General features: G+C 42.1%; 1 protein-coding gene across 2 annotated transcripts in view; it reads left to right on the top strand.

Moving 5' to 3' along the window:
• Window positions 1-1106: 1106 nt before the first annotated feature.
• LOC116849720 (dual specificity protein phosphatase 22-B) overlaps window positions 1107-13555 on the top strand; it is an 18233-nt gene continuing 5784 nt past the window's right edge. Inside the window, exons 1-4 of one of the 2 annotated variants that reach the window (XM_032827141.1) lie at window positions 1107-1724; window positions 7844-8721; window positions 12676-12792; window positions 12952-13076. In XM_032827141.1, the coding sequence (XP_032683032.1) occupies window positions 8701-8721; window positions 12676-12792; window positions 12952-13076 (263 nt within the window). In that variant the 5' untranslated portion in view covers window positions 1107-1724; window positions 7844-8700. Of the gene's footprint in view, window positions 1725-1807; window positions 2453-7843; window positions 8722-12675; window positions 12793-12951; window positions 13077-13555 lie in introns of those variants that run through there. The other variant, XM_032827140.1, reaches the window with a different exon arrangement.

The following is a 13555-nucleotide window of genomic DNA, read 5'->3' as shown; positions in this document are numbered from 1 at the left end:
GTGATAACTAATTCCACTTAATTCGGATCGATTCAACCCGAACGGTCATTTGATAAATAAAAGAGATTATATTTATAAATTATGTTGCAGTGACTGTTAACTAAACGCAGGAAAAATTAGCTAAATCCACAACATTTCTTACAACTAAAAAGAAAGAAGGACCAGAAATTGCGACCAGAAATTCCAAAATTAACGGACTAATAAAAATAAAGGAAAAAGATTTACTCACTGCGTCCAATTTTGAAAAAGTGCCTGTAAATACCACGTGCGATGTTTCTATTGTAAGTCATTTCATATGCCCAATTAACATGATGTAAGTAACTTGTACTATAGAGAAGATTGTGCTTCTCTATTTATTATGTGAGATATAAGAGCTTTGTGACAATTGACTTGTCACACTGACCCTGTCTCAGTTACACTGACCTTGTGACTTCTAAATCCGGTCTCGCCTACTTTCATTCGAACGATTTGTAAGGGACGCGAGTGAAGGACTCACGTGAAATCGGCACGAGAGACATGGACCATTCTCTCTCGCGGACAGTGTAATGCCATCGTCGAGATACGGACGATTTTCGCCTGTGGGCTTTTATCTACTCGTTTATGCGATTCTTCATGATCCGTGCAGTCGCCGCTGCAGCGACGCGCGAGCGAGGAAAGTGGGAAAAGAGCGGGAAGAGCGCGCTCTCTGCTCAGGATACGAGTCCATTCAAGGATGATCGCGTGGTATCGTAGCCCGTAGCCCAGCGGCTCCCACCGTATGACACGAGCGTAGCCCAGTAGCCTGCATACGAGTCCTACTACACTAGATTTCCGGTTTGTAGGGCAGGGTCGAGGGGCAGGGGCCAGGGGATGGTCAGAAGGGGCCAAAGGGTAGGGGCGCCTTTATCGAGCGGCTTCTGCGCGGCCTGACGGCGACGCCGGCGTATCGGCCACCCCCGGCCTTCTCGACTTACCCTCAGGGGCGGAATGGGAACGGTGCACATTGAGGGTGGTGTTTCAGAACGCACGAGGGTGGAAAGCCAGGGCAAACAGCGAAGCATCGCGAAGGATTTTAGTCTTCGGCACCAGCCTCGAACGACAGTCGAGGGGGCCTCGCGAATATCTCGCGGCGAAAGAGCTTCAGCCGCGAGATCTCGCGAGGATAAGGACTGGAGCCCCGTCCGGTTAGAAGCTGATCGCTTAATCCGGCCGTGTCGATTCACCCCCTTCGGTCCGCCGCGCTTTACACTCGCCCTTTCGCAGCGTCGCGGCGAATCCGTTACGAGATTTCCGCCTTCGACCTCGCCCACCTCGTGGCAATGAATTTGAACGGGACGCGGATTCCCACGGGCGAAAGACGTGAGAGAATCGGCGTGAGAGGCGACGTGATCGCGTACGGGATAAGAGCTCGTGGCTCGGTTCGCGAATCTTGTCGATAACCCGGCAGTTATCGATAACCGGGCGACGATGCTCGTATCTCACCCGTCATACAACGATTTCACACCGCTCGGAAGGGCCTGTCCCTTTCGTCTGATCCGGCCCGAGCCGGGAACATTGTCCAACACCGCGAACAATCGATCGTGGTGCCGTGACCGTTTGAGGGCTTAAGGTGTCCGCCTTCGGGCGCGTATCGTCGTGCGCTCCGTCAACGTTCGCGGTGATTCCTCCTGCCTCACCGTTCATCGTCACCCGGCTGGTCACCCCGGTGATCCTCCTTCAGGACGAGCTGCCAAGGGAATCCCGGCGTAAGACGAACCGCAACACATCCAAGCCGGCAACACGCATTCGAGGACGGCTATTCGCGCAGTGATAGGATCTACCCCACTATCCTGCACGTTGCCCTAGCCACTGCCCCCGCGTAGCGGTTTAGTTCACCCCCACCTCGCGTGCACCCCTCTTCCTCTATTCCTCTCTTTCTCACCACTCTCTTCATGTACTCTTCTCGTTCCCGCTGTGCCACCGGGGAAACCCCTGCGTCCGCTCCTTGCGCGCTGTTCGCGAGCGGGGTAGTTTTCGTACGACGCGCCCTCCCGTCGAGTCGCTGAAGGTGAGAACGAGACGGAAGGAAAGGGCGAGGGAGAGGGCGACACACACGAATCGCGCTGCAACCCGGTGCACATCTGCTGCAACCGTGTGTGACAGATGGGACGAGTGCGAAAGTGCGAGCGAACGATGGAATTAAAGAGACGCGATCCGTTTACCACCGCGGCGACGGCGGCGGCGACGGTGGCGAGCCACCACCTCGGGAATTAGCCGCGGAAGTAGTTGCGCGAGGCGTCAGCGGCTTCTCCGTGCTGTCCCGGCTGCTCCTTCGGAGGGACGAGAGCGTGCGGGAGTGCGACGAGCTAATCCGCGATAAGGGAAGAGAAAGAGAGAGAGAGAACTATTGCTCTCTATGAGGACCTCTATTCTCGCAGTGTCCTCTCGCCGCGACGTCACTCGGCTGATCCGATGATCCGTGTGGATTTCGCAGGTGCGTCCCGAACACACTCCTGGATTTCCTCCGTCGGGCTCTCGTTCGGTCGAGCTCGACTGGTGAAATAACGGATGCGTCAAAGCGCTCGCCGCCCTGTGCGTGTCTTTCGTTTACGCGTCCCTCCGTGAGCGTCGCTTTCATCTCGGCCACGAATATAAATGCCCTAATATCCTCATTACCGTTTAATCGTCTCATCTCTTAGCACCGAGATATATACGTCGGACAAACGCGAGTTGCTGCATCATTTACGAGACCACTGTAGCTTTCACCTTGATTAAAGGATAAATCCCGATATGCATATATTATATCGCGAGGATCAAAGAGCAACCGGGAGATCGCAGGCGGCCTTTGCCGACTAACAGATAAAAGGGATTTTAATGAACGCGCTCTCAGAGCGCACTCGATTTTAATTAATTAATTTTGCGCGACGAGAAAAACGTACTGTAAAAATTCCCGCTCCGCCGGCGAAAGATAGCTCTCTCGACTCATCGGCTGCGATTGGTTTCCACTGAATTTTCCATCCGTACGTATATCGGATCGTCGCTTTATTTTAAGAGTAGGTCAACATCGCGCCAAGCACGCTTTTAAGCTTTTGCGACTGCACTTATAATTTCCCAAATGGCGAATTCATTTCAATTCAATTCACTCAATTTCTTTAAGTCACAATGGTGGCTCTTGATGAGTCAATGTTTTGGAAAATCATGCGGTACGATTCATCAGTTACGCGCATTTCGAGAAAATTTGTAAAATTTTCAAGTTCCTCTTGAATATTATCTCGCAAACTCCTCATGAGAATTGCTCCACGTTATAATTACGAGGTTTCTCTAACAAGTTCTTTTACTTTGTGCTTATTGAACGATGATGTGGTATCGAGTTACGACATCGTCATACCGCACAAAAGCTCCGTCATTGCAATTGATATAATATCTACTTTAAATTAATATAATATATACTTTAAATTCCATGCAGCAATTAAGAAATCATATCCCGAAGATTAGAAAATAACTAAAACATTAGAAACACTTAGATAACCGGCTGATTGGATATTCGATAGGGATTTTCAAGATTATCTGTTGTTTACTACGCTCTTCTGTAGTAACTTGTGGGTTGACTCATTAATAACTTCTCGAGACATTGTTGAGGGCAATCTTAGCACGAACCAAATGATTGATCGATAATAAATAATCTCTTGCTTGAACTTTTTCAGACTTTCTCACCTTTAAAATCAAATTTTCCATTATTAATTATTTATTTGATTCTGATATCAATATGAGATCTCGAAGAGAATAGAATTAATCGAAATTCAACTAAATTTTTCCAAACCACAAAGATAACTCTCAGGCCCGTATTAATAATCATTACTTGAAACTTATTCTACGTGAAATACTCAGACATTTAGAGTTAGAGTTGTGCTTTCTACTTGAATCACTCATATATGCGATTCAGCTCTAAGTTATAGAGATTCATATCGAAGTCTAAGTTCTGTATATCTAAGGTCCATATTAATAGTCGTTACTTGAAACTTGTCTCAGATGAGATACTCAGATTTTTATTCAAAGTCAGAACCAAGTTCTTCAGTTGAATTATGATAAGTGTGACATTTATATATAGTCGTGATTCAACTGAAAAACTCTCTTATCTAACTTTAAATTAAAATCTGAATATCTCACTTGAGACGAGTTTCAAGTAATGACTATTAATATGGGCCTTAAACTCTAAAAATCTCACCTGAGGCAAGTTTTAAGTAACGATTATTAATATGGCTCTTAATAAAACAATGTTTCGGAAATTCATGTAGGATTCATCTGTTACATTTTGAGAAAATTTTTAAAATTTCAAGCCTCCGTTAAATATTACTCTCGCAAACTTCTCCAACAAAAATTTCCCACGTTATAATTATGGAGTCTCCTTAATAGGTTTGTATACTTCGTGCTTACTGAACGACGACGTGGTATCGAATTACGGGATCATTGTGGAGAAGCTATACAAGCTGCGTGTGTTGTTGCAATTACTTTAGCTTTAAATATTCACGCAGTAGTATAAATCATATGCGGAACATTAATAAACTCCTAGATAACCGGCTGATCGGATATTCGACGGGGATTTCCAAGATAATCCGCTGTATATTTACATGACCTACGCTCTCTTGTGGTAACTTGTAAGTTAATTTGTTAACAACTTCTCGAGAAACTGTTGAGGGTGATCTTATCACGAACCAGATGATTCATCAATAATAAATAATGTCTTGCTTAAACTTTTCCAAACTTTCTCACTCAAGACCAAAAAGTGCAGTCAAGTTTCATCCCTTTTCTATAGGATTTTGTAAAACTGAATACTCCAAAGAATGATACATTAATTTGAAGATTAGGATGAGTAGATATATTAAGAAAATAAAATCTCAGTATTATTTTCATATTATTCTCTGATAACATACAAACTTCCACGCGCTATTATAATTGCAATCTTTTGTGGAGCATTTATCTCCCAAATGACCACGAATAATATTGAAACTTTATATTCTTAATTTATTCGACATAAGCTTCAAATCGGCATGTCATTAATTGAAATATTCAAAGTTTTTGAGAAAGGACGAAATGTCTATGGGCACTCGGCCGCTCTTTTTGGATTATTAATTATTCATACGATTTTCTGACATCAATATGAGATCTCGAAGAGTATGAAACTAATCGTGACTCAATCAAATTTCTTCAAGTCGCAGTAATGACTCTTAACCCCTTTATAAGTTTGTGGTCAATATTTTAATCACCTCACGTAAAGTTCAAAATGTCTATTGTTTTACGTTGAACATTCGATTATGCAGTTTTATATCTGTAAAACTATACGTTATACAGACGATATGTAATGGAAAAATAAGTCTACACAATTATACAAGTACTTGCCATGAAAAATGCTGCTCAAAAAATGAATGTATGATATCTGCTTATAGTATATAACATAAATTAACATTTTTTTACATGAGTGTAACTACAATTACCAGATTGATGCAAATAAACGATTTTTTTGTATTTATGTAAAATTTAAGTTTTTATTTACAAATATTTTAATAAAAAAGTACATTTCCACAAATGGTTGAAATATTGACTACAGAATCTGAATAACTGAGCACTTCCTCTGAATGGATTATCGTAGATTTTTTTCCAAGCAATAATCATAACAATAATAAGTATTATAAGGTTCCTTATATTTCACACATTTGCCATGTATCTAGATATGTAAATTTGTAATAGACATTAGAGTCACCATCTTTAAAAAAAAGTTTTATCCTATAAAACGTTAATGAATCGATATTTCGGAAATTCATGTGGTATGATTCATCAGTTACGTTTCGAGGAAATTTTTAACATCTCAAGGCCCTCTCAAATATTATCTCGCAAACTTGTTCAAAAAAATTCTCTACGTATTAGGATTATAATTAGGAGCTCCTTTATGTATATTTCATACTTACTAAACAACGACGTGGTATCGAGTTACGAGGTCGTCGTGCAGAGTCCGCGCACAAGCTGTCGCTGCAATTAATATAACTTCCAACCACGTCGATAGAGTTTCAACTTTTCCCTTGGCGGTCGACCAAACTAATACTTCGCAGCCGGGAATGCGAAATCCTTTAGGCTTTCACTTTTAGCGAGGTGTGCCGCAATTACATCGACACACATCTGTCTATCTGTCGCGCGTCATTTTATCAAAAAGCTTACGCGCTTTTTGCCTGAGACTGAAACGTCGTAAAGCTCCGTCCCGCGCAGCTCGAAATCAAAGTGCAAGCTGCCTCCGCGTCACATTGCTTCGCTGCTGAATAACAAAAATATGATGCGTCGGCATCAAGCCAATATATCGGACTGGAATTTACATAAACACGCACAGCTTGCGCCGCTATATCTGCGATCGCACGACAAAAACACATCTATTGCTATGCACCGTTTTGGCTGTGGAAGCTCCATTTTTCTGGCACGAGATAGCCGTTCCAGAGTCCTTGACGATCAACGCTAATTTGATATATGCGGTCATGAAACGTTATTGTGCACGTAAAAAAAAGTTTGGTTGGATTGACCGAATATCTGGCGAAATATTAACGAACCCAGGAATTCGGTCGAAGTTACCAGAATTTTGTTCAAGTCGTCATAAAGATTAATTGATCATTCAAGACATCTGGTGAATTTGAGTTGCAGTTCTGGTTCACCAGAAATCTTGTTAACTTGAACATAATTTTGATGACTTTAGCCGGAATTGCTGATTCATTAATATTTCACTAGACATTTGGTTAATCCGAACAAACTTTTTCTGTGCGTAATTAAATATTTTTTTTACACTACTACACGTCCGAGTAATAAAAATCAATGTTTTTTTTCCATGTCTGCTACCAAACATTTGGAAGTATTTTGTTAAAAAATATCTGAATTAAAAACGTTCTGTTATTTGACGCACGAGAAAATAAATTTGAAATATTTACATTGAGAACAAAGTATTTGTAACTATGATAACACGGAGAAATAATTACTATAAATTACAGTCTCTCTCAAGGAAAACATTTTTTAAATTAAACTATACATTATATTTTACTGTTAGTGATAATAATCTCATATGTTACTACCATTTTCGTGTTAAAATAACCAGAAAATATTGCCACAAGTAACTAGAATTTTAGTTAAATCAACCATTTTTTCTCTCTCAGTAGGAGTCGCGCAAAATTATGTCTGTACTTTCGCGCGATTAATCATGTGGGTTAATTACGAGATTTGTTTTCGTCCGAGGGCGGAAACATCAGTACTACGGCAAAGTAGGTTAACGTACTACCAGGTAGCCGCGAGTCCTTACAGTCCATTTTATCGATTTTAAAGCAATCGATAGACGTAGTGGCGGTTCTTTAAACCGCATCTCTCTGTCGGTTTCTCGAGATAATACCAGGCGTTCGTAACGGAAATTGACCGGCTCGTATGTAATGATTTCTTGCCGACCAGGGAGAACTATTATTTGGGTAATACCGCGGGACGACGCGATCATCTCGACACGATTCACAGGTGACATTGGTCGCTCGCGAAATGAAATTTCTCGCAAATCGTCCTGCAGCAACTCGCCTGTCCGTATTTTAAGACGACTATTCAGTTCACACGTACACGCACACAGACATACACGCCACACCGTGTACACATGCGATACGCGGGACGACAATTTATCAATAACTTGTCCCACTTTCTCGAAAGAACAAGTGTACGTTTCCTCTTTCGAGCGAGGCAATCGTGCCGCGTATCGCTGATCGATACGACAAGACAAATTCTCTCCTCTCCCGCTATTTTCGTTGCACGATATATCCCGACGCTTTTAACTGACACAACTTTTTCCCGCAGTATTGAAGGCACTGCGTCATGATTACAGGCGAGCTCCCAGAGACAGCTCTATCCCGCTCAACGTACTGCTCCATGTCGAAAAGCCGATTGCTCCAACGCTCGCGCACAAAAAGACACCCCTAAAGCGCGTGCCGTATTTTCCGTTCCCGTTGTAGGCTTCGATCCGCATATAAATGGAATCCACTCTGTCGGCTAGACTGTACGTAGAAGTCGGGAGTTCTTCGATAAAGAGAGACGGCAAAAAGCAGCCATGAATTTCAATGCACCTTCGTACCACGGGAATCAGGACGCGTCGGTTCGCTAAAAAATGCTGCCTCGTTCTACGCGGAGAAGACGCAGAAGAGACGTTATCGAGAAGAATGACTGTAAACAGCTTTAGCAGTGAGTAAATAAGCACAGACACACATACATATCGGATCACGGAGGAGAAAAAGATTCGGAATATACGTCACACACGGTTGTTGTTGTTGCGAAACAACAGCGTGGAGATAACGAGCGCGATATTTACCGAGGCGTACGCGAGCGCGACGAGTTACCAAGAAGACGAGAAGCAACGTTAAGATACGCGAATGCCGGATAGAAAGGTCGATCGGGTGAGGAGCCACGTGGACCACGCGTTTCCCACGCTATATTCGAGGGCTATACGTCGCCGACGTATACGAGCGAACACGCGGCAGCTTAATGGAGCGGTCTATACCGCGGAGGAATGGTGCTTGACGAACAATACTCCTGCTCTCCTGTCGACGAGAATCATAGCGTATCGAATCGTCGAGGAATAAACTCAAGTGGCTAGAGAGATGACGACGGCCGGCGGAAGACTCGCGCGCGATTCGCGCCTTTAAGTCGATAACACTTCGGCATCGCGCTTGTCATCGCTCCAGCATCATGGGGAATGGCATGAACAAGGTAAGAAATTCGAGAGAAGCACGCTTCGGTAGATTATTATCAGAGAGAGAGAGAGAGAGAAAGAGACAAAGAAACAGAGAGACAGAGAAAAGTCTGTCTTATCTTTTGCACATGTACAAATACAGGCAGAACAAAAGATCATGATGTCAAACTGATGTCAAAATGACGAGAAAATGATTAAAAAAACTTACTTCTCAATCACGATCCGATCAATTTCCCGTAATTTCAACGTCATCGTGATTTTCTGTTCTACTTGAATATGTTGTGTCATTATTGCACAATGGCGTGTCAGGCATAGACGGTTGGAAAGATTTTTAGATTAGACGATTGTGACGCAATCGGGCTGTCGTGTTCTCGTTCCTGCAAACAGCAGTTTTTGCAAACAGTAGACTTCGTGTCTAATTACGTTCGATAAGTGGTCAATCTCTTCACTCTTTCATCCCGCTTTCATTGCGTTAGTATGCACGCACGAGTCGTTCATCATGGAAAAACGATTCATTCCTCGATCTAAAACTCAAGTTGTGTTTCTAAATAGAACGTATCGACGTACTCTGTTACCTATTGCATACGCAAATATCATTACTCAATGTTTAACCATACGATAGGCGCAGTATCTGACAGAGATACATATTTCAATTTCCAATGTTTTCACGATATTTATTACAGCAAGACCGAACCTCCTCCATGTATTCTCCTACATGGATCCTCTCTACAGTTTTTGACAATCATTATACTGAGGAAAAGTATTTGAACATTTAATTGTGAGATAACAATTTATTTTATAAAAATGAACTTTATGTCTCATGTATAAAAATCCTCAAGTGCTATTTTCTTAGTATGGTGTTTTATTATCACAAGTAAAAACTTAATAATTTATTTTATTAGCAGATCTAACACTCAGAAAACATGTTGTTATTATACATAAAAAATTATATACACACTGAAAAAAGAAAGATCTAAAAATAAAGGATATTTATTTGGTGGGTGCTAATAACAAATTGACTTAAATCTAAATTCTTTTATTTGAATAAAATAAATAATAATTTTGTTTAAATAGAATAAATAATTGCTTTCATGGAAACAACGATTTCAGGAAAATTTTTATTTTTTATTTGGAAAAAATGTTTATTTTTTATTTGAAAAACATGTTTTTTAATGCTTGGTTTGGTTTCCGGGTTGATGCCGCGTGGATTTGTATTCAAACAATCCAGAACGTGGCATCAACCTGGAAGACCAGATCAAACATTTGGACACGGCGCGATCTAAAATATACTTTTTCAATATAAAAATGTATATATCACAGGTAAATATGTTAGTACCCATCGAGGAAGCATTTTTTATTTTTAGGATACTTTTCCTCTCTAGGTACATCAGACATTATATATTAGCATAAACATCTTGTATTTACAAGAAAAATTAACATTTGTATTACTTCTACTAATATAAAGTATTTCTAATAAGAAAATATATATACATTTTCCTAAAACTTTTTAAACAAAATTTTAGCTTTTCATGAGAGCAATTATTTGTTAAATCTAAATAAATCTAAATAAATCTAAATAAACAAATTTTGATATAAAGAAATGTGTTATCGGTACCGTAAATATTCTTTATTTTTAGATATTTTTACTCTCAGTGTATTTCTGCGATACGTTGCGACCATTTACACCACAAAATAAGCTATCAGAGGATTAACGATCTCAACAGAGGTAGACCGAGAAGACCTCGTCGAGCCATCGCTCGGTTCTTTGATATTCACACCGTGATCCTTCATCTCTTCTGCGACAAGGTTTCATCCCCCGACCGCGTCTTGCCCGCGGCAATCGCGTCTCCCTTGTCGTTTATGATGATTATAATTCGCGCTCGAGACGATCGACGATGCTCTCGCGATCATCGAGTGTCGGCCCCGTCTACGTGACGTTTAATTATCCCGTTCGCGCTAGGTAGCTTTCAGAATCACGATCGATCCGATCAGCGAGATCGCGGTATCGAAAACACCTGAGAGCGAGAGCACGATCCTGGACGGCCGGTGCGGCATCGAGATATTCCTCGGGAAACGTTCGAGAGGGCTTCGTCGAGTTCAGGCGCGAGGTGGCTTTGATGTCACCGAGCGGATGAGATCATAATCTATGCGACGTCGAGCGATCGATGTCCTGACGCTATCTGCACGCTGCCGTGAATCGCGCAAACCCACACCCACATACACGCACACACCGAGAGATCAGGAGCGATCGAAATCGCATTTTCGTCGCGTGCCAACGCCGGCACGACAGCCTGCTTATTCGTTTTTGCTCTCCACTCAACGGAGCGACCATGTCGCCCTCTTTTTTCTCTCCCTTTTCCTCTTTTTTTTACCTCTAGTTCTCAGGATCGATCGATCACGAGACGACAGCCACCCGTCAGGCACTCGCCACGTCGGCGGTCTCGAGGAGCCACGGCGAACGGGTAGTTCTCTGTCTCCCGACTAAATCAACGCGCGACGAGAGCGCGATGAGGGATCGCAGGGGTAACCGTGATAAGAGAGCGACGAGTGAAATTAAAGCGCGGGGGGATTAAGAGTAACGACCCGCGCCCGGGGAAAATGAAATATTTTCGTAGCCACGGCACCGCGAGAATAACTCGTCAGACTCGAATTGTTAATGAGTTCGCGCTGCGAGAAATTGTTCCTCTTAATAATGCGTCTCAGTTCATCCGACTCTCTGTCGTTGACCCGATCCACGAAGTATAACTTATCTCAATTCGCCGTAGAACGGCTTTCGCCGTTCGATCAGACTTCAGTTGACCCTTCAAGGCCCAGGCCATCGATCCCGTTTGAATGGAAATGTCTTTCTCGCACAATATTCTTCAAAGACGTTAGATAAAAATGGGATTGCCGAATAAATCTGATTGTCGGAAAATACGCGACTTTCTAATCGTATATAATTATCTACGTTCTCTCTTTCTCTCTCTCTCTCTCTCATACACTGAGAGAAAAAATACTAGAAAATTTACTTCTGGAATAAAAATTTATTTCGCGCAGAAATAAACTTCATATGTTATAAAGATAAACTTCATTTTATAGAAGTAAGCTTTATATCCCATAAATAAATTTTCTAGTATTCTTTTTGTCAGTTTTTACATGGAAAAAAACAGTATGGCTGGCCCATACATAAATCTGTGCCAATCAGATTCAATAGTTTAATACGGAACAACTGTGTGGTTGCTGGAACCGCAATTGCTAAATTACTAATGTTGCGGAAGTGACGATATCTAGTTACTGCCATTAGGCTGCATTCATGATAAATATCATCTCTACCGATTTCTGGTTCCTATAAATACAGATCACGCGCAACTGATGTATAATAGTTGGTCAAAATTGACCAATCGCATCTGTCAATTTTGACTAACGCGATTGGTTAATCCAGTTGGAATAATCAGCCGGTTAACTAAAGTTAGTAGAAATGGACATTAAAGGATTACACAGAGATCGACTCGATGCCGGTTAAAGTATCCGGATGATAAACGACAGACACTCTATACATGGGCTTAAACGCTAGCTTTTATTGAAAATTCAATATTTGTCAAATGGGGTAAGTTAATCTAAGATTACGGTGCCCGTCGATGCCCATCACGAATCCATTCCCGCGTTTGCATACCTCCATCGCAGACCTGACCCGGATTTGCCCGTCGTCGTCGTCGTAATCTTTCGCCAAACAGACTGCCGTAAAGAGACGTGGCATTTTTAAATTAGGGCCGCGAGGGAAGAAACGACGAGGACATCGCGCGTCGTCTCGGCTCATTCAACGTGCCTATTTAGGGTCAGGGTCTTTTTATACGTTCTATAGGGGTTCTTGATTACAGGCTATCTGTTAGCGGGACGCGTCGATTTGAATATTAATTAAAGAGTCTGCCCCTCGTCCCCCAACGCTGTCTTTCACAGCGCTCCACGTTAACGTTCGTTCGATGTGTCGACAGGTGCTGCCTGGTCTTTACGTAGGTAATTATCAGGACAGCAAGGACGCCGATCAGCTGGAGCGTTTCGAGATTACGCACATTCTGGCCATCCACGACACGGCCCGTCGTTTGCATTCGGTGAGTATGCGGCGAATCTGCTTGTGCGTGCCATTGTGAAATTGCTCACGTCGTAAACAATAGGAGCCGTTGTTTATATGCAAATATACTGTATATTTATACGCAAATGGAACGAAAGAGGAAAAAAACCGCGACTTTTTTGCTTGCTCTTGCTTTCAGGACAAACATTACTTGTGCATCTTGGCCGCCGACAGTCCCGATCAGAATTTGTCGCAGTACTTCTCCCTGTGCAACGACTTCATTCACGCCGCCCGCCTTCGCGGCGGAAATGTTCTGATTCATTGGTAGATACGAGCTCCATCGCGTTCAATACGTAAATGTACACAGAGAGAAAAAAGTATCATTCCACTGCCGCGAAAAGCGATTGCTCATTCAGTTTACTTTTCTTCTTTTAAGTAATGGCTATTTTCAACGAAAAATATTCTCTCGATAATAGTCTTAAAAGACACTTATTACAAGTTTGAGGGGAAGTTCATTATGCACTCAAAGAAAGAATGTGTACTCTTCTCGCAAGAATATTATAAAATTTTATCGAAGAGAAAGTTGGCTCGATTCTATAGTTAATGAGCGAATCGAATTTTTCATCCAATTTAATATTCTTGATTGAAACGCTAAACTTACCAGAATCCAGAATGCATTTTGAACAAATCTGGGGCTTATGGTGAAAACTTATAAAAGATCTGCAGATATATAAATTAAAAAAATACTTGAAATAAGTAACATTTGCTTGAATGTAGTATTTAAGGGAGATCGGGGCTAGATG

This window comes from Odontomachus brunneus, unplaced genomic scaffold (genome assembly GCF_010583005.1).
Source record: "Odontomachus brunneus isolate Ranch 3 - 2012 unplaced genomic scaffold, Obru_v1 Obru_scaffold_125, whole genome shotgun sequence".
In the NCBI taxonomy this organism is placed as follows: domain Eukaryota; kingdom Metazoa; phylum Arthropoda; class Insecta; order Hymenoptera; family Formicidae; genus Odontomachus; species Odontomachus brunneus.
This window is presented reverse-complemented; position numbering and strand designations above follow the sequence as displayed.